Consider the following 19,338-nt stretch of genomic DNA (forward strand, 5'->3'; position numbering starts at 1 on the left):
TAGGAAGCACATGGAAGGGAGTGAAAAAGGCAGCTCTTGACAAGGTGCCTTTACCAGCCTCTCGATGGCGGTTCCTGCCTTCTGGTTCCCAAATCCATTTTAATGTGGAAAAGCATTGGCATAGCATGCAGAGGCTAACGCGTTATTTTTTAGGGGACTTCCTATAGCAAAGGGTGCCGGGGTATGTGGCTCCCGACACCGGGAGGATTTGCTGGAGAGCCCGACCTTTTCTTGCTCTGCAGCTGCGTTGAAGTATCAGCATTTTCCTCTCTCTCTGCTTCCCATCTCCCAACACCCAGTGGAAAAAAATAAACGGCAACCGGCATGCTCTACTCGCAGCAAACAAATGTTATTTATTAGAGTCCTCCTGTGGTCAGAGGACATCTGACTGTAAAATAACTGGAGATTTTTCTGCTAACTGGAAGCATGATGCTCTGAGACAATTTCCAGGCAGTGTGTATTTTCAGCTAAGTTTTATTTACGTCAGCTTAGTGATTTGCAATATCACTGTTTGCAAAGAGTTAGGCAGCAGTTGTTTTAGCTAGAATTAACTTTTTTTTTTTTTTTTTTTTTTTTTTTTTAGGAAAAACTTTTGATTAAGTTGCGACTCGGTTCCCAAAGCTCCATGCATTAAGATGCTTTTCTTTTTAGAAGGGAGAGCATAAACCTCCTTGGCAGGCACGTCGCTTGCCGCCTGCCCTTGTAGCAAGGAGCAGCTGGGGCGGCGGGGAGCGAGGCGCGCGTCGTTAGGGAGGGTTTGTTTTCCCTGTGCTAATCACCTTCTCCTGTCGTAATTTGGCACGCCGCGGCGCCCTGCGTGCGGGACGGAGGCAGATCCATGCACTGCTCTCCTATCTGAGCCAGCACATTTCGGGGGATAAATCTTTGCCGGACCTAATGTTCTCCCAAGCAGCTTTAATATCCCTCAAGGCTTTCTGCTCTTCCTAGGGGTGGGGGACAGCAGGCGGAGATGCAGGCAGAGCGCTAATTACAGTGGGGGCCTCTTATAGCCGTTCCCCTACCACCAAGGTCAGAAATACTCCTTTGAAGAGAAGATGAGGAGGGGAATCCACAAAGCCACCCTTCAGATGCCAAGCTGACTTTTTCCCCCTAGATCCGTGGGTTTTTTTTTTCCCCTTTTTTCTGGCGGGGCTGAGCCTGTGTCATCCCACTTATCCTTTGCAGGGCTGTGGGGACGGTGGCCTTTGCCAGCTGGGTGCGAAGGGATGTTATCCCCTGCGGGACCCTGGTGCGCTCTCGCTGCCTCCTTCTGCTGAACATCTGGTGGGATTTGTGGGAGTTGCCTTACGAACTTGCAGATGATACCAAACATCAAACACTGAAAATGTTTGGGTGTCAGGAAAGGTTTCTCTTTGTGTGTGTAATACACTTAATTCCCCCCACCCTTGCAACTTCCATAATTTAGGGAAAATATAACAATCTGGAATACATAATATTTGGTTTTATATGGAAAAAGATGTATATCAGTACAACATGGCTGGATAGATATTGTGGGAGGACTTTCCTTATGTTTTAGTTCTTTCTTTTTCTGCATCTCCAGAGCACCCTTACTACTTTATTAAATTATATATATTTTGCTGGTTTGCAAGAACTTACGGGACAGAGGAGGAGACTGAGACCTCTTTGGGTTGGTGATTTCCGAGTTCCTTGGGAAGCGCAGCATGGCAGCCTTACAGAGCGAGGCACAAAATGACTGCATGGAACCAACAGACTGGATCTTCCTAAAGATTTTACCTAGACTTGCAAATCCGTTTCACCAGGAATTCCTACATACATGCACATAATTGGTAACTTTGAATATTTGTAATTTTGGAGTCACTGTATCTATTTTCTTGCAATTGGATCTCATTGGGGGCTTTAAAGCAAGCAAAATGTAAAAGTGGTAGTTGAAGCACATTTTGAGTTACTTTATGAGAAAGCACAGATAACGGTCTGGATGAGTGGGCAAAATGTGTTGGATTATTCACAACATACTGTTTCAGCAACAACTGAATGCAAAGAAAGCAGTTTGTTTCATTTTTTTGTTTAATGTTTGGTGGAAGCCCTCTGTAGGGGTGTTCATCCCAAAGGAGATTTGTGCTACAGCATTTTGAGCAAGGTGACATAGGCTGGAAACTGAAATTCAGGTGAGCAAGCAGAGCCATGGAGAAGCGGAGTTCCCTCCGGTTGGCTGGAGGCTGATAAGTTGGAGTTATTTTCATGGCTTCTTTTCAGTAGTGTTAGATCTGATGCCTTTCCCTACTGCATGGCTACCAGACAACTTTATATGGTGAAGTTAGAACATTAAATATGTTAATACTTTTTAAAATAAAGTATAATTCTCCCAAGTGAGCATTAGCAGCATTTATGGGTCTGCAGATAACATTTGTTTTTCTCCCATCGTGTCCTAGTATCTCCCCAGTTGTTAAAATAAACAACTGCTTTTGATTTGTAGCCGTAACTTTACAGTTTAGGAGCCTGTATCTGAAATAACAAATTAGCCACTCACTACAAAACACTGAAATAAAAACAGACTAATGTGTAACTTGGACTCGGCAGCCACCAGCTGCACCTCATCTTGCTAATCTTTAGCTTTTTTTTTTTTTTTAAAAAAAAAAAGCAGGGGCTTTTAAGAGTTAAGTTACACAACTCTCCTTTTATTTTTAAAGTGAGTGGATTCCTTGTTGCGTTGTTGAGGATGATAAATTGATACCACATGTTGCTTCCAGACAAAAAAGACTCTGTACTGCAGTGGAAGCACTTGCAGCTGGTGTCTGAGTTAATGGACAGGCTCCACAAGGTAAACACGGGTTGGAAGAGGCTGAAACAGGCACAGGGAGGGGAAATTTTCTACGTTTTAAGGGCTCAAGCATTTGCTGTTGTTGCCTGACCGGGGCTGAGTGTTGAAATCACGCTCAGTCCCAGCCTCCCTGGGAGACTCATTCAGTTGTTCATGTCAAATCAGGTGTACAGCGCTTTGGAAATGTTTGAGTGTCCTCTCTGGGAGGTTACCCATTTGCAGTCTTATCAAAATATCAAGAGAGACGTGTAATTAGGACGTGGTAGAAGATTTAATTTTTTTTTTTTTTATTTTTTTTATTTCAAGCGAAATGTGGCTGTGTTCCCTTAAGGAGCATTAACTGAACAAAATGCGGTGCAGCGTGGCCCCGGGTTTGGGGAAAGTGCTGTTGCCCCACATGTTGCTGCCCTGGGCTACTAGCGGGCACCCAGCTGCAGCCCTTCTCCTGATGCCGTCAGCCCAAGCCAGGGTAGGGCTGCCGCGCTGCTCGCCTGTGGCACCGCATCAGCCTCTGCTCACACCACGTCTGCCCGGCCTCCTCTGTTCCTCTGCCCTGGACCTTCCTCCTCTCCAGGGCTGGTCATTCTTCCCTGTAGCACTACTTTCCCGGGGGACCGGGACTGGGCTCAACGCCATACGGGATGCTCTTGATCTTATCTGCAGGAACCTCAGTCTTCTGGCTTTTAGCAGAGCGCACAGCGTTCTTCAAGTCCGGTATAAATAGTAACACTAATAAAGGGAGGAGCTCATCGTATTTCTTTTCTACTCTGCTCTTGTACAGTCCGTATGTTGTACCCCTTGGTGGTGTCTGAGCTCTTTCCAAGGTGTCTGCAGCCTGGCTAGCATCTGTCCCGTCTACATATGGTCTCCAGGACAGATTGATGGAAGTTCCTTTATAGATCTTGTAAAGTTTCTTATTGCATTTTGGCATGGAAAAATGTGTTATGTTTCCATCATCATGACCTAATCCATCTCCCAAATAAGTGAAAGACAAGTCCCCATTAATTTGAACAGCAGCAAGTTCAAATCATAAACTGTACTTCCTTTGCTTCCCCACCTCCTTTGTGGTTTGTCGCATGGTCATATCTTACTAACACACACGGTTGTGCACAAAGATTGTCCCATGATATTTTCCAGTATTTTAAGCAGACAGGAACGTTCTGTGACAGCTCAGAAACCAGGTAGAAAACACAGTTATTTCCATCCAGCTTACAGCCTGGTAGCACAGCACAACAGCCTTTACTAATGTGAGTTGTCAATCCCGGTAACTTCTGTAGCAAAACTTGCATGTGAAAGGATAGTGGAATCCAGCCCTAATTTGATTTGGCAGAGCATCCAACACAAGGAGAAACCAAGAAACTCAGATACTGTTGCTGAAGAGGTTAGCGGGGGAGGTTACGTGAAAGAAGTGGGTTTTAAGGCAGTGTTTGAACAGAGGGTGGAGATGGGGTACACAAAAATAAATTGGCCCATAATTATGCTTAAGAAAACAAGCTTCCTACAGAAGAAAAGTAAAGAAAAACAGAAGCCAGAGCATAAGTGGCATATTGCGTAATGTAAAGGAAAACAAACTGCTTGGATTTTTTATACCCACCAATTTTCAGTGCAAAAGTATTATTACATTCTTTTATTATTTGTGTAATACCAACACTGAGCAAGAAGATAGAATAAGAAGAAAATTACACATGTGTACACAGATTCACACATGTAGCAGCCCTCATCCTGAAAGGTGCTTCAGTCTCACAATTTCATCATTTAGGATTTTTCATGGTTTTAGTACAGGTATTTTCATACTACAGCTACCATCAGCAGAAATAAACCATTTTATGAGAATACCATAGGTTGAAAACTGTTAGCTGCTGGCACTTTGGCTGAGTGTTTTTATATCTGAAGCTACGTGACATGCTGCCTATGCCACCTTAGGTGTTTCTTTTCAGTGTTTTCCAAGATTTTTTTTCATTAGCAAGAATCATGGTGGTGTGTATTCTCATACCCTGCATTCTTAGGTGGGGAGCAGCATGGTTCGTAATGGCTCTTGTAGCCTGGCTTGGTGTGCTGGTCTAGCTGTGGTTGTCCTCGTCCTGCTGCTGTGTCTTTGCAAGGAGAGATCCCCCTGCAGATGTTCTCACATGCAGTTGCCCATGAAAGTCACAGGGGATGAATGTCTGAGCTACCTGTGTTGATGCAGTACAAGCTGGAATATCAAAAAAGGTTGTTTTTCAAAAAACCAGCAGTTCTCCAGCCAGTTGGGAGAAACCTGAGGAAGTAAGCAGTGGCGCCTAGTTATTAGAAGTTAGAAACAGATTGTTGCCAGACTGAAAATACAGTTAAAATGTCAACAGTTAAATAATAAAAAGCTCTTTCCTTCCTTAGACTGAAGAACTATTATGCTGCAACTCAATCCACCATATTTTGATGATATGATAGTCCCCTAGAAATGGACAAGTTTATAGCTGAGGCACTGACCCAAGCTTCTCTCGAGTATGTCTGCAGAGCCTGGTCTGCTGTTTTGTGCAAATTGTTTAAAACATAACAGTTGCTATTTTGAACTGTGGTCCATATGATTTCTCTTTTCATTAAGTGATAATCACAACCGCGCCTGCTGTCTGCATGCGAGAAGAACTTCAGGCGTGTTTTCCATTTCACGATCTGACAAAAACCACAACACTTACAGGGGAAAAAAAAGGCCTTTTATACTGAAAAGAATTGTTTGAGAAAGGCTGGGCTATATCTCTCTATACATCCAGTGTGTCACCAGTTCATTTATGACAAACATCCATTTATCCTAACGATGCAAATGTCAAGATGCTTGTGAATTGATTTCTTGATTGATTTATTCTTTGCCCATTTAAATCTGGAATTTCTTCAATGCTTTGTAAATGAAGGACACTTACCTTGGATGGTTTGATTATGCTATGATCCTGTTGACTTCGTGTTTTTAAAGCATGCTGGTAGAACAAATGTGATTTTATCCTCTTCATAGCTATACCTGGTAATTGCCAAACTTTAAGAAAAAAAAACTTGTGTGACTTTTTAAACTTGATCATCTTTAACCTGGAGGAATAGCACAGCTGTTTTATAAAGGAATATGGGATAGCTCGAAAAATCTTGACTTGCACATGGAAAAAACAACCAAAACCAAACCTGGAAGCATTCTGACTAACAAATACTACTTGCTTGTCCTTTCTTTGAGCTATATTTTAAGCCCAAGATCAGCAGAATGAGTGGGTGGGATTTTCATCTCCATTATTTTGGTTTAAATCTGGAGTTACTTCACTAGGGCTACCATGGGCTGGTTTTCTCTACCTCGTTCTGGGGTGATTATCATCGGTTTGACCTAACATGGTTTTTGGATGGTAGATACTGCTGACTAGTGCAAGCGGGTAATACACAAGAGCAGAGAGTGCACGGGCTCCCCTCTAAGTACTGTATTTCGTGGCATCCTGTACAGCACGGGGTATCCAACTGTGTACACCAGCTTTATACAACTCTATCTAGCAGCTTACAAGGACAGGGGTATCGTTGCGTACTGTGTCACATCATGTTTTGATGACTGTGAGGGTACTATAGCGAGGGGACAGCTGGTCAGCTACTGCGGTGCGAGTGTAATTCTGGTGCCTCTGATCAAGATAGAAAGTGCAGCTTAGTCATGCACAGGGTGCCTGTGGGAGAGGAGCAACAGCACTTGCAGTTTTCTCAAGAGTTATTATAACAAATGCATAACACACATGCCCATGAAGAATTAAAAAGACATTTGCAGAGGCTGTGATGAGTGTGACTACCCCTCCAGTCAGATTTTTGCAGTGCCTTTGCAGTTCTTATTTCAAGGGTCTGATGGCAAGATTGCTGATAGTATAGAGGTTTGTCCTCAATCAAAAGTAAGGGAGAACCGTCTTGCTTCTTGCTAGCGGGAATGGAGCTGTGTCACACTCCTTTCCTTAGGATGCTTAGTTCCTTAGCTTTTGGGGATGTAGAGCTGGGCACCAGGAGTGCACAGCTAGTGCAAGCACAGGTCTTGCTTTACAGCAGCATGCTGCAGCCATGCTCCAGCCCTCCTGTATCCACCACCCAAGAAACCCATGGTGATGTCCAGGAGGGCCCAATGCTTTTTATTCATGTTGCCGTTTTCATTTGATGTTGGTTTTAATGATTGAGATTTGAGTAGCAAAAGAAGTAGGGTGCTGGTCTTGATGTTTTGTTTTGTTCCTTTCCTGCAGAATTCAATCCGGCACAACTTGTCACTCCACAGCCGATTCGTCAGGGTGCAGAATGAAGGCACTGGGAAAAGCTCTTGGTGGATGATCAATCCAGATGGTGGAAAAGGTGGCAAGGCGCCGCGGAGACGCGCTGTGTCGATGGACAATAGCAACAAGTACACAAAGAGCAGAGGGCGGGCGGCTAAGAAAAAGGCAGCCCTGCAGACTGCCCCGGAGACGAGCGAGGACAGCCCTTCTCAGCTCTCCAAGTGGCCAGGGAGTCCCACCTCCCGCAGCAGCGATGAGCTGGATGCATGGACAGATTTTCGCTCCCGTACAAATTCCAATGCCAGTACCATCAGTGGCCGCTTGTCACCAATTTTGGCAAGCACCGAACTAGATGATGTTCAAGATGACGACGCTCCGCTTTCTCCCATGCTGTACAGTAGTCCATCAAGCTTGTCCCCATCGGTAAACAAACCGTGTACTGTGGAGTTGCCTAGGTTGACTGATATGGCTGGGACAATGAATTTGAATGATGGACTTACAGATAACCTCATGGATGATCTCTTGGACAATATAACACTCCCTCCCTCCCAGCAGTCGCCCACAGGAGGGATAATGCAGAGAAGCTCCAGTTTTCCGTATGGTTCCAAAGGTTCAGGGCTGGGCTCCCCATCAAGTAGTTTCAACAACGCTGTGTTTGGGCCGTCGTCCCTGAATTCCCTCCGCCAGTCGCCCATGCAGACCATTCAGGAGAACAAGCAAGCCACCTTCTCTTCCATTTCTCATTACAACAACCAGACGCTGCAGGATCTCCTCGCCTCTGATGCACTTAGTCACAGCGATGTCATGATGACACAGTCTGACCCACTCATGTCACAAGCCAGCACAGCTGTGTCCGCCCAGAATTCCCGCAGGAATATAATGCTCCGCAACGACCCCATGATGTCGTTTGCCGCACAGTCCAGCCAGGGCGGGCTGGTCAATCAGAGCCTGCCTCATCACCAGCACCAGTCCCACAACTCCTCTCTTAGTGGCAGCCGTGCCTTGTCCAATTCCATCAGTAACATAGGCTTGAGTGACTCGAACAGCTTGGGATCCACCAAACATCAGCAGTCACCTGTCAATCAGTCTATGCAAACACTTTCTGACCCGCTCTCAGGCTCCTCTTTGTACTCCTCTAGCGTGAACCTCCCGGTCATGGGACACGAGAAATTCCCAAGTGACTTGGACCTGGATATTTTCAATGGGAGCTTGGAGTGTGACATGGAGTCCATTATCCGCAGTGAACTCATGGATGCAGATGGGCTGGATTTTAACTTTGATTCCCTCATCTCAGCTCAGAACGTTGTCAGTCTGAATGTGGGGAGCTTCACTGGTGCTAAACAGGCTTCATCACAGAGTTGGGTACCAGGCTGAAGGATCTTTGAGAACAGGGAAAAATGGGCAAACAGGTCAGTGCCCCATAGATGTGGTAAAATACTTGGTTCCTTAGTTTTATTGGAGTTTGCACCAAACCCTTAATAGTTAGTGCACACTAATAATATTAATTTGGCTTCTGATGGCTTGCTGTGTGTCGGTATGCAACAGGCACAACCAAGAAACGTTGGGAGGTGTGGAGGGAAATGAGGCTAAGCTGTAAAAGCTGTTGGGCTGCAACACTGTCAGCACGCAGCTGATGCTACGCGTCCTTCTTAATTTAGGCATGAGAAATGTTAATGACAAATCAGGCAGACCAAGGTGGAATATTTGTGGGTTTTCGGAATCACAGAGCTTCAGCTTGTCTTCTTTGAAGTCACAACAGATGGATTCTTCTCTGCAGCCAATGCTGCACGTAGCCAAGCTGTGTTACATAGGGACGGGGCAAGGGGCTTTGCAGTCAGTGGAGCAATAGTATTGCAGGGGAGGAGGAAGAGCATCTTTGCAAGATCAGTGCATGCACCGAGGATCTGGGTGTGTGGGACAGATGTTGAATGAATTAGAGTTGTACTGCTGCTGTGGTACAGCAATGATGTTGTTTGGGCTTTTTTTTAATTGTGTTTCTTAGCAAAAAACCAAAGTAGCAAATCAAGGAATTGTATCTTGAAATAGCAAAGGTGAGATCCTGATCCCAGGAACATCCTGGATTTAATGTTGTAAATATGCAAAAGTTGTTGGTTCCCTCCACCCCAGGACTGGGGTGGGTGTCGTTTTCTTTTGGACTTCACCAAGAGAATATCCATATGTTTGGGTTCTGACATAGGTGCTTTTCAAATGTTAGCTTCTTCATGTTAATTTTTTCCAGATTGATGTGTTTTTTTCCATTGCTTCTTTTCCATAACTGGGGGCATTTGAACTTGTAGACATTGTTTCTGTCATTTTGTGATTCTGCAGGCTCCTGCCCGTACCTCTGCCTGCTCACACACATATTCACTGACTCATAGGGTAGGTGCCACACGAAGTGCCCTTTCTCCTTTGTTTATTTATTAGTACAAGGGAGTAGATTTCAAAATATAGTAGGATAAAAGGTTAGCTATAAATTATTGAAAGTGTTCTATTAACTTCAGAATAGTATGTTGAGTATCCCAGCGGTGAGGTTAAATGAGGTGTTCATTCAGTTTTCAACTTCCTTCCAACTTACTTATTTTCTGGATGAAGGATGGAAAGGAGGAGTCAGTGCCATTTGACTTTATGGTGCGTAATTTGCCCCTTTCATCTTTAATTGAGTTTTCATTCTGTGTTTCACTGTTAGGTGTTCAAGGGCAAGCTTTGTGGTAGGTGAACAGCAGTGGTGAACCTCCTGAATGTCGTCCTGTGTGTATGGAGCACCACAGGAGACGTGTGCTTGGTCTGATGTCTGTTAGGGAGAACAAGACTGCCCCAGAGTCCTCCTTTCAGTTATTCTGCAAAGCTGCTCTGCTCTGGTGGAGCGGGTGGTTTGCATAGTCCTTCCTCTGTCAGTGGGAGGATTTCCTCTGGTTCTTTCACATCTTCTTGCTCAAAGCAAGAGCATTGTAGTGCATGGCCAGGACATGGGCTGTGGAGGTGGGCTGTAGAGGACACTATGTCCCACTGACCCTGCACAGGACAGCAACTTGGCAAGGCCGGGGGCCACAGCTGAATTCTAGTTTTCCTTCAGTTCCAGTGCTGGAGAATTTAAGAAAGGAAAGGGGAAAAGAAAGAATTGGCTCATGAATCGGGAAACTAAAACTTGCAGAAGGTCATGCTTGCTGACCAGTTCTCTCTTCCTCCAGCTTCATGAACTCTTTCAATTTAAAACCCCTTTTTGCATGAGGTGAAAAAAAAAGAAAAGGCTGTAGGAACTTTATTGCTGTGAAACATCCAACAGTACAATCTGCCAAATGAGGCCTAAAAAACAGATGTTATTGACAGCTTTGCTTGACATGGGCAAATAGGGCAGCCTCCTCCCTTTGTATCTTCATTTGCTATGTATAGGTGGAAGATGCCTGTGGGGAGACCTGCCTGGGCAGCATGGAGGAGGCTCACCATGCCACATTCCCACCGATGCTTGCTGCTGCCACTTCACCCCTGCCTGTGCCATTCACGAAAAGCATAGCCACCGTGATCTTTTTCAGGCTGCTCCCTCTGAATAAAGGAACTGACACATCTGTGTGAGTGGAGTCTCATTGCAGAGGACAGATTTATTAACGAGACAGCTCTCCTCGGCGGATTACTGTCCAGGCATCCGTGGAAGCCTCTTTCCCTCTCTCTGACAAGTGGACCGGCTGCTGTGGGGTGCCTCCGGTATCAGGTGCAAGCACAGATGGTTTCTGCTGAGGTGGTTCATCATGCACCCTTTGTCGTCTGTGAAGTAGCGCTATTTCAGAGGGTGCCTCCCTATGAGCAGCTCATATTTTGATAGGGGCGCCTCGCCTGACATCGGATGCAATCGTTCCGAATTGCTTTCTCAGTTACTTTTCCGCTTCGCTGTAGCAGTAGGGACCCCTGAATTAGAATCTTCACTTTGCAGTGTTCATGTTCTCAGTAATGAATCTTTACAGGCTTGAATTCTGGGGAACTGCTTTCAGCAGAGCAGCCTGGCGCTTGTTCATGCTAAATCCATTTCACAGGGGCAGCCAGGTGCATTTTGCAGGCAGGCAGAAGCAGTTACAATGGGTTATTGGCATAGCTGGGAATAGTGAGTGCTGTGTTTTCTATGAAAAATAAGAGAAACGTTGGAGTCAGTTTTCGGGAAGAAAAGAATGAAACCAAATACATAGGTATTTAGATTATACATACTTTAGGTATGGAGGGGCATTTACTTTGGGAGAAAATCAACTACAGTTTCTTCATAGGGGAAGTGAAAAAACCCGTGTGGGAGATGCCACCGTTGTGGGTTTAGTGGCTGTGCGCGTTTGCTGCACTGCAAAAAGCCTGTGCACAGTCCCTGGAGAGAGCCTTGCCCGGTCCCACCGCACTGGCCCTGTGCCCATGAGGCTGACCATGTCCAGCCTTTTAGAGGGCCCTAATTGAGGCATATAAACAAATTTGAGGTTGGTTTTTGTGTTGGTTTTTTTTTTTTTCTTCTTACAAGAAGAAAAGGAGAAAATCAATATGCTTTTTTCTTGCTTTATTCACTCAGCCATAATTTTCCCCTCTTAAGCTGGCTGGTGCTTTTGTTCCTCTACCTCTGCCTGCTTCCCAAGAGCACTGGATGTGCCCTCCGCCCACTCAGATTATCATCACCTTGGTTTTTCAGCTTGTTTATCAATAAATAAAGACGTCACTATTCCCTTGCCTGTCTCTAGAATACCTTTTATTTTGAAATTAATGGGTCCTCTCTTAGCCTGGGATTCCCACAACTCTGCAGCCTCTGTGGTCCTCGGCCGGCGAGTCGCAGGGGACTTGGCATTCACCAAGGAGTAGTCCCAAACAAACTGGCAGGGGAGACTATTTGGGACATTTACTGCTGCCTGGAAAGTCAGGAGCCTGGTGATCAGCTACCACTTGGGCAAACATTCCTCCAGCACCAAGACCCATCCAAGAAGTTGTTTTTACCTCGATTGTTTCAGTGATCCAGTTTACAACGGCGCCGCGCAGGCAGCGATGCTGGCAGGGCTTGGGCAGGGGGTGGAGGACAGCTCAGCGCAAGCAGGGCAGGAACTTGAGCTGGTTTCACCGTCTGAAAAACTCATCTAACTGCATCTTTTGAGAGAGATTTCAGTGTGCCATTTAGTGGGACGCCTCTGGGCTCTGTAACAGAGCTGTGCTGGAGTCACATTGACCTTTTTGAAAATCGCAATTAAAATACTTCACAGATGAGTTAAAGTCATTCATTTTGTCCTAGCATCATCTAGCTCCCCACATCATCTCACTGTAGCAGTAGAGTGCACAAGCGACTAATAGCCACGTCATGTAACATTCACACAATTTGGTGATTAACATCTCTGATAAAGCAAAATCCTAAGAAACGTAATGAAGTGCCTGTTGGTGTTTCATTAGTCCGTATCAGTTTGGACTGCTTGCCAATTTGTTAATTGGTGTTCAACCTGTTCTGGGTGAAATTCATACCAAAGATGAATGCATAGGTCTGTGGATGACTCACTGTTCACTACACCACCATCTTAAAAGTTGAAGTAGATAGAGAAAAGATCTCCATTTGGATGGAGTTTCGAATCTGAGACCTCTGGACAATATGTCACAAGGAAGACAATTTACCAGAAGCCTTGTTTTCTGTTCATTAAAGCTGAAATGTGGAAACCAGAATCAGTGGACCTCTTGCCTGAGGATGCCAACAGCGTCAGGACCATAGCTGCGCTTCCTCCTCTCCTATTTTCAAAAGTGAGATCTTAGGGGTAGGGCTGGCAGATTTCTTACGTGAAGCCAAGATGGGGCTCTCTGCCTTTAAAAAATCTAAAGGAAATTCAGGAGCAGCAAATTCTTCTGCTCCATTTCTAACAGGTTAGTGGTTAAGTCAGTGGCGCGCTTCTAACATTTAAGTGTTGTTTCAGCCAGCCCAAGTTTTGAAAGGTGGTTTTGTGACTAGCTGAACATCAGGCGCGCCAAGTTTAGTCTTTGAAGAAAAACATCTATGCAGAAAGCGTTCTTTGCTGGGGAACAGGGATCCCATTAACTCCAAGGAGGGGCTGCCCCAAGCAGGCTCCTCGCTCCCCAGGCACACACCAGCGGCACAGGAGCAAACTCGGTGCTTGTGGCTGCTGGGGAGGAGGAGTGGCAAAAGCCTGGCAAACCCTGCTGTGGTTGCCCCCCGTGCAGTCCTGCTGGCCACAGTGCCCCTCGAAGGCCCTTGCACACAGGGGCCAGTCCTACGCTTGCAGGGATGCGGTGGCTTTTGCTGCATGAGGGCAGCAGGAGCTGACACACAAACACAATGAATCGCTTACTCCTTCTGGGAGTAGGGCTTTTTGGTTTGGTGTTTTTTTTTTTTTAATCTGGGATTATGCTTTGGGGTTTTATTAACCCTGGAAAAAAAGATCTGTAAAAACTAGGATTGCCTCCACAGGCTTGTCTTGTGAGTATAGAGCAGCTGAAGCCAGGACAGTGGTCTGAGCCTGTGGTTTGGGTGTTCTTCTGTTGGTGTTTTATATAGATATATTTTTTAGTACCTCATGCTTTGTCATATGATTCGGCAGCAATAATTAGGCAGAAACTTGCTGTCCCTGCAGATGCCAAGATTACAGGATGACATACTCTCACCAGATGACAGCACAAACTGATATTTTTAGAACAGCCTGCATCAACTGGTCTCCCCAGTGCTTTCCTCCCTGGATCAGCAGCACGCAGGTTTTATTACAGAATGAGTCTTCACAAATCATCTTTTTCATGTGAATGAGCCATAATGATTGTTTAGAGCTGCAAATCAGTGTTGGTCCCCAGACGTGCTGTGGCCTGATAGCTGGGATGGTTACAGGTGGGTTTTTTTTTTTTTCTTTCCTTCCTTTGTGCCAGACTTTTAAATAGCCCCCCTAAAATCATATTTTCTTGAAGAAGTGCGTAATAAGAGATCCTTTTTAGAAACCTAGCGTCATACAGCTGAGGAAAGGTCGAGATCTTTCTTTTTAGCAATTGAGCACTCAGCCAAGGTGGTGAGCTGACAGCCGGAGAGGTTTAAGTCTTGCGTTGATGACAGCCAAAGAGCACAGGTATAGCGTAGGCAGTGGGAGTACACAAATTTGAGTAGTACCACATGTAAATAGCTGGCCTTTCTCTTCTGGCCTGGGGAGGGAGGATGAAGGAAGATGCTCACACAACTCCATCCTGGGCTCCCAGCACTGCTGGTGGAGAGTGTCCAGCAGGATGCTCCCATCAGCGCTGCCCGTGATCAAGTCCCACACAGTGTGTGGGGACACTGACCCCTTTAAATCAGGTACCTGTGGCTGGGTGGTGGGAATGCTCTGCTCTGGTCTGGTCTACAGGGGCTATTTAATCAGCTTTTCCACTCAGATTACCATGCAGGGTGGCAGTTGTTGGAGTCTGGTGGAGCAGACATCTGCTGAGCAGTAATCGGACGGAGACACAGCTCAGCTCACGGAGGCCACTGTGTAGCCGCGGTTGTCTGCTGTTATGCCAGGAAAAAAGCCACTTTTCCCAGACGATGCCGTGGCGAATGGCTTGCGTTTATGCACTTTTACAGCTGAGCTGAATATCTTGCCCATTGTTTTTCCTTTGCACTGCCTGCTTCTCCTGGCTTTCATAGGTAATTTACTTCATACCAGCGTAGAGAAAATCTGGTATTGAGGAAGGACCTTCTCTCTCTTGCCTTTTCTACCACTTGTAAGTCATGATAGAGGATGTCCTGCCTTATATCAACATGGTGGAAATCCTTTTGTATGATCTGCATGAGCATGATTGGCCTGTCATTTTCAACTTACTGCAGAGGAAAATGAGAAGACTCCTTAGCAGGGAGAATGTTTTTAAAATAGGCTTGGTACCTGGCAGAGAAAAAGAAACTCTATGAGGACATTCAGAATAAAGAGTACATAGCACGTTTCCATAGCACTATAAACCTATAATTCAGGATGTTTTGCAGGTACCTTTTGCTCTAAAAAGTGGCTCTTATTGCTCAGATTCAAAAGTGTGACCAGAATCCTTCTGTGGTTTTGCTCAGGTGCAGTACTTACCCATGCTTTTCTGATCCATAGCAGAGGTCTGCTTCCTAATGCTCCTGAGTGCCTAAAGAAAGCACCGTTATTCCAGCCGATATATTTTACCCGTAACAGAAGTTGTATTTTACAATTATTTTTGGCCTGCTTCCTCTAATCCAGCAGTATCCTGCCTAAAAGCTGCTGTGTTGAACATCCAGGCTGATGTCTCTCAGTCAATGGCCCATAATTTCCCATGATTTCCACCTCTCTCCTCAGGCCCCTGAAAGACCGGCAGGGGATAAAATTTACCATAAAAATGTCAAGTAAGAAGCCTGGAGACCTTGTAGGGAGATGATGTCCTGTATCTAAACTCTTCTCTGTCAGCCAGGGTTGGCAGAGGATTGAACCCAGCCAGATGTGATGGTTCTCAACAGCAATTGGGTGTCAGCAGTGCTTGTGCCGGAAAGCCAGAATAACTGCACACTGACATGTCTGTAGGTGTAAAAACAAGTGTGTAAGCATATGGTCTTCTTGTATGGGCAATAACATGGTGACGTGTAGTGGAGTCTGCATGCGCCTGCTCCTCTTGAGAGCAAGTGCAGAATTTCCTGTTGATTTGGTTGTTCAGTATCAGGTCCTGATGATGTGAGGAAAACCCTGATCTACTTTTCCTTTTAAGTATGCGAGCATGGGTGGACCGGTTTCTCTCTGGGTGTCTCCTTTTCATCTGTAAAATGGGGTGGAAGGGACCTTACCCACCTTTGAGGGTAAAATGAACTGCCCAGAGGAGTGGTGGACTCTCTCTCCCTTGCTGGAAATATTCGAGACTTGGCTTGACAGGGCCCTGAATAACCTAACCTAAGGCCCTGCCTTCAATGGAAGGTTGGACCAGATGAATCTGAGTCCCTTCCAGCCTGGACCTTTCTAGGATTCTGTAGACAAGTGGGATATCAGAATAACATGCATATCAATAGCTGTGGCACCTCACTGCAGTTCTGGGCAAGCCTTTTGTCCCAGGGAGCTGATACAGGGTGAGAGAATGTCTTTAGTTACATTTTCTTCTAAAATACTTGGTTGTCTGCTATGGTTTACGGTGTTTCTTGGAGTGGAAGAGCAGCAACAGAAGGAAAAGAAATGCTTTCGTGCTTTACGTGCCTGTGCAAGTACCAGCACAGCAACTTTCTAGCTCCCATAAGTCTTAGTTCTGTGCCGGCGTTCTTCCTCTTTCCATCCTTCTCCCTCACTCTCTGCCCCCGATTCTGAGCTGGAAAAAAATCTATTTTTATGAGTAGAACTTAAAGAGAAAAAGTGAAGTTGCAACATGCCTGAAAGTTGAGGAAAGTTTTTTTCCCCTTGGGCTTCACATCCTGACCTCAGTGCTGTCCCTCGGCACAGAGCCATCCTCCTGCAGCGTACACCAAGCCTGCAGGGTGTCACTGTGGCACACCTGCCATGGCATCCGGGCTCCTGATTTTTATTCTGCTTGAACAAAATATCTCATACTGCAATTTTGTCATTACAGAGGGATTGGCCACAGTAGTTATCTTCCTTACTTGTTTCTAAACAAATACTGTGTATTCTTCAGTCTTGAGCTGTGAAACCCTGGGCAGAATATTAACTTGTAACCACATGTAATCAAGTTTTGCTTTATAAGCCTACCCCTGTTTTGGAGTAGAAGCTGTACAGCTGGAGTTGATGACAAATCAAGGGGCAGAGGCACCAGAATGCACATCTGTCATGAAAGGATGCGAGTTTCCTTCAAAATGTTTGCATCCCCAGTCTCTGGACAGTAAAAGTAGTTATTGGGATTTCCTGTCCCTGGGGATTCATTACAGAATGGTACCCAAGGAGAACACTTGTTTTACAGACCTTTAAGTGGTGATATTTTTCAAGATGCGACACACTCAACAAACCTTCAGCAAAGTCAGGAGGTCCTTGGTAGGCTGCCCTGCAGAGGAGCTGGGTGTTGCTAGTGCGGTTTCTCATGCTGTAATTACGTAAAGGAGCACATAGCATTTCTTTTAACAGAAAACTGTATGTGCTAATTGTTGTGTTAACTTACTGATAAACTTGGCACCAATGCACGTTATCCATGCCTCGCTCTGGGGAGCGTCAATGCGTCACCTTTCTATTCTGAAGAAATTTCCAGTGCTGCGTAATTGGCACTGTTGGGAATCAAAGGGAGAAAGCAACAAACAGCAGATGACCCTTCAGAGCTGCTCTGATGGTGCCTGAGCTGGCGTGGGGCTTGGGAGACAGCCGTCCAGTTAAGTGGTGGAATGATGTGAGACAGAGGTGAGGAAATGTTGCTGCTGGAGGGAGATCACAACCAACAGCTCTGCCACAGAGTCAAGCAAGAGTAGCATTTGTAACTGGTCAGTAGCAAGGTAAAGGATGGGAAGGCAGAGAAAAGCACAAAAGAAAGGGGCATCTCATCTCCTACATAATTGCTTGCAAGCTGAAGAATTACAAAATACAGAAATACTTGCTTTTTGTTTTACACTCTTCCACCAAATAGGATAAACAGATTTAGCAGCTATGGTTCAAAATATCTGTGGGACGTGACAAAGCAGGAGTTCGTCCTCATCCCTCACTCAGTGCTTTTTCTGTTTCTGTTTTAAAGTCATTATTTTCACCAACCGCATGCATAGATGCTTGCATAAGCTATAGCTTGATGTAGTACTATGGATTCTTCCAGTGTCCTACAGAGGTATCTTGTTCCAGCCTTCTGTACACAGGGGTTCAAAACATCCCTACTGGAATTGCCTCTAGTTTCATTATGCACGTGTGTGTGGGACAGAGCCCAGGTGTCAATGCAGTTGTGAAGACTGCACTCCAAATAAAGCCTTCGCTCTCTTCAGAAGGAAATCTTAAGGAAAGGAAGCCTAAGAAACTTCAGGAGAAAGTCTAAAGTTCCTCCTTCCTTTCCACTCCCTGAGGATTGATAAAGGGCTTCAGGTTTGGCAGAGAAGCTTTTCAAGGGAGAACTGAATTTTCCAGAGAGTGACTGAAGAAGTACAGGTAGATGATGTTTTCCAGTAGTGCCCTTTTCGGAAGTTCCCCACAGCCTAAGAGACAAGAAACTGCGCCACATGTAAGAGGGGGCTCTATGCCTTTGTTGTGGCGAGTTAGCAAATGCTGCTCTAGCCCACTAGCCCTACTAGACTTCACCTTTCTTGTATCCCTCCTTGACCTCTGCTCTATGGATTTTTTTCATCACTCCCTGTGCTCATACTTCTGTTGCTTTTATCCCCAAAACAGAACCCAATAGTAAAGGCCAGGAAAGAGGATAAAGTGGGGACTGGAGTAATTAACCTGGAGAACTGCCCTTAGAGGACAGCATCATCCTGGCTCACCAGAGGAGAAACCCTGTCTGCCTCTGCAAATTCAGGGTGACACTCCAGAGGATGAACTTTTCCCATGGCTGCCAGGAATGGGAGAAAACCTCATGGTGGCTCAGGATGCAGCTGGAGATATTTGGGGGCAGGGAGAGAGGAACACCGAGGAGCTGTGGTTGAGGACCACTGATAAATGGAGATGTAACTGGAGTGCTTGCTTCCCTGCCTGATACAGTTTTCATTGCTATAAAGCAGCAGGCTGCTAACTCAGGGTTAACAGAGGCTTCTTGTGGCGAGACAGAAAGTGAGAGTGTGTGGGTCTATTACAGACTTTAATGGGGTAATTTGAAGGCAGGCAGTTTAAGACTTTGATCTACTTCTTTTCATTTTTTAATCCATTTGCAAAGTCCATGTAAACAGAGCTGTGAAAATGGAGCGTGGTTTGGTTCTGCTATGAGCAAATTTCACCTCAGCTGTGCATCTGTCTCCTGAACGTTGGCACTATCTGAAGGATGGGTGTCCCCAGGAAAAAATGTCAGGCAGTGCCACTTCCACAAAGGATGCTCATCATAATCCGTCCTCCAGTTTCTTTCTGTTGTCGCTTTGTTTCGCAGTATAATATTTTACATACATTTTTAATTTAAACGTTAAACACTGCTCTGGTACTTCATTGGGAGTTTCTGTACTTGTTTACTTTTAATTAATAGCTCCATTCAAAGTCAGCAAGGCTTCTCACACATACTGAAGTTAAGCCTGTGCTCAGTGTAACTGGTGGCTGCCTGAGAGTGAGCCAGCTTTGCTGGGCTGCGGTGTGCGGGACCCCCGCCTTGCCTTCGGATGAGGTTTGCGCTTTGAGAAGTCACCCATTTGCAGCCTCCCTGGTCCTAAAGCTTTAAGGGGAAGTAGAGAAAAGGGCATGCAGTCGTTTGAGTTGCATACAAACCACTAGCCAGGTT

General features: G+C 45.5%; 1 protein-coding gene across 2 annotated transcripts in view; it reads left to right on the plus strand.

Annotated features, from left to right (window-relative positions):
* Nucleotides 1-19,338, plus strand: part of FOXO3 (forkhead box O3) — a 95,345-nt gene that overhangs the window by 70,170 nt on the left and 5,837 nt on the right. The window contains exon 2 of one of the 2 annotated variants that reach the window (XM_074150148.1): nucleotides 7,018-8,453. The exons of the other annotated variant lie outside the window; for it this stretch is intronic. Coding sequence (XP_074006249.1) covers nucleotides 7,018-8,418 — 1,401 coding nt within the window. The 3' untranslated portion in view covers nucleotides 8,419-8,453. The remainder of the gene's footprint in view (nucleotides 1-7,017; nucleotides 8,454-19,338) is intronic. 2 annotated transcript variants of the gene reach the window in all.

This window comes from Numenius arquata, chromosome 7, assembly GCF_964106895.1.
Source record: "Numenius arquata chromosome 7, bNumArq3.hap1.1, whole genome shotgun sequence".
NCBI lineage: Eukaryota > Metazoa > Chordata > Aves > Charadriiformes > Scolopacidae > Numenius > Numenius arquata.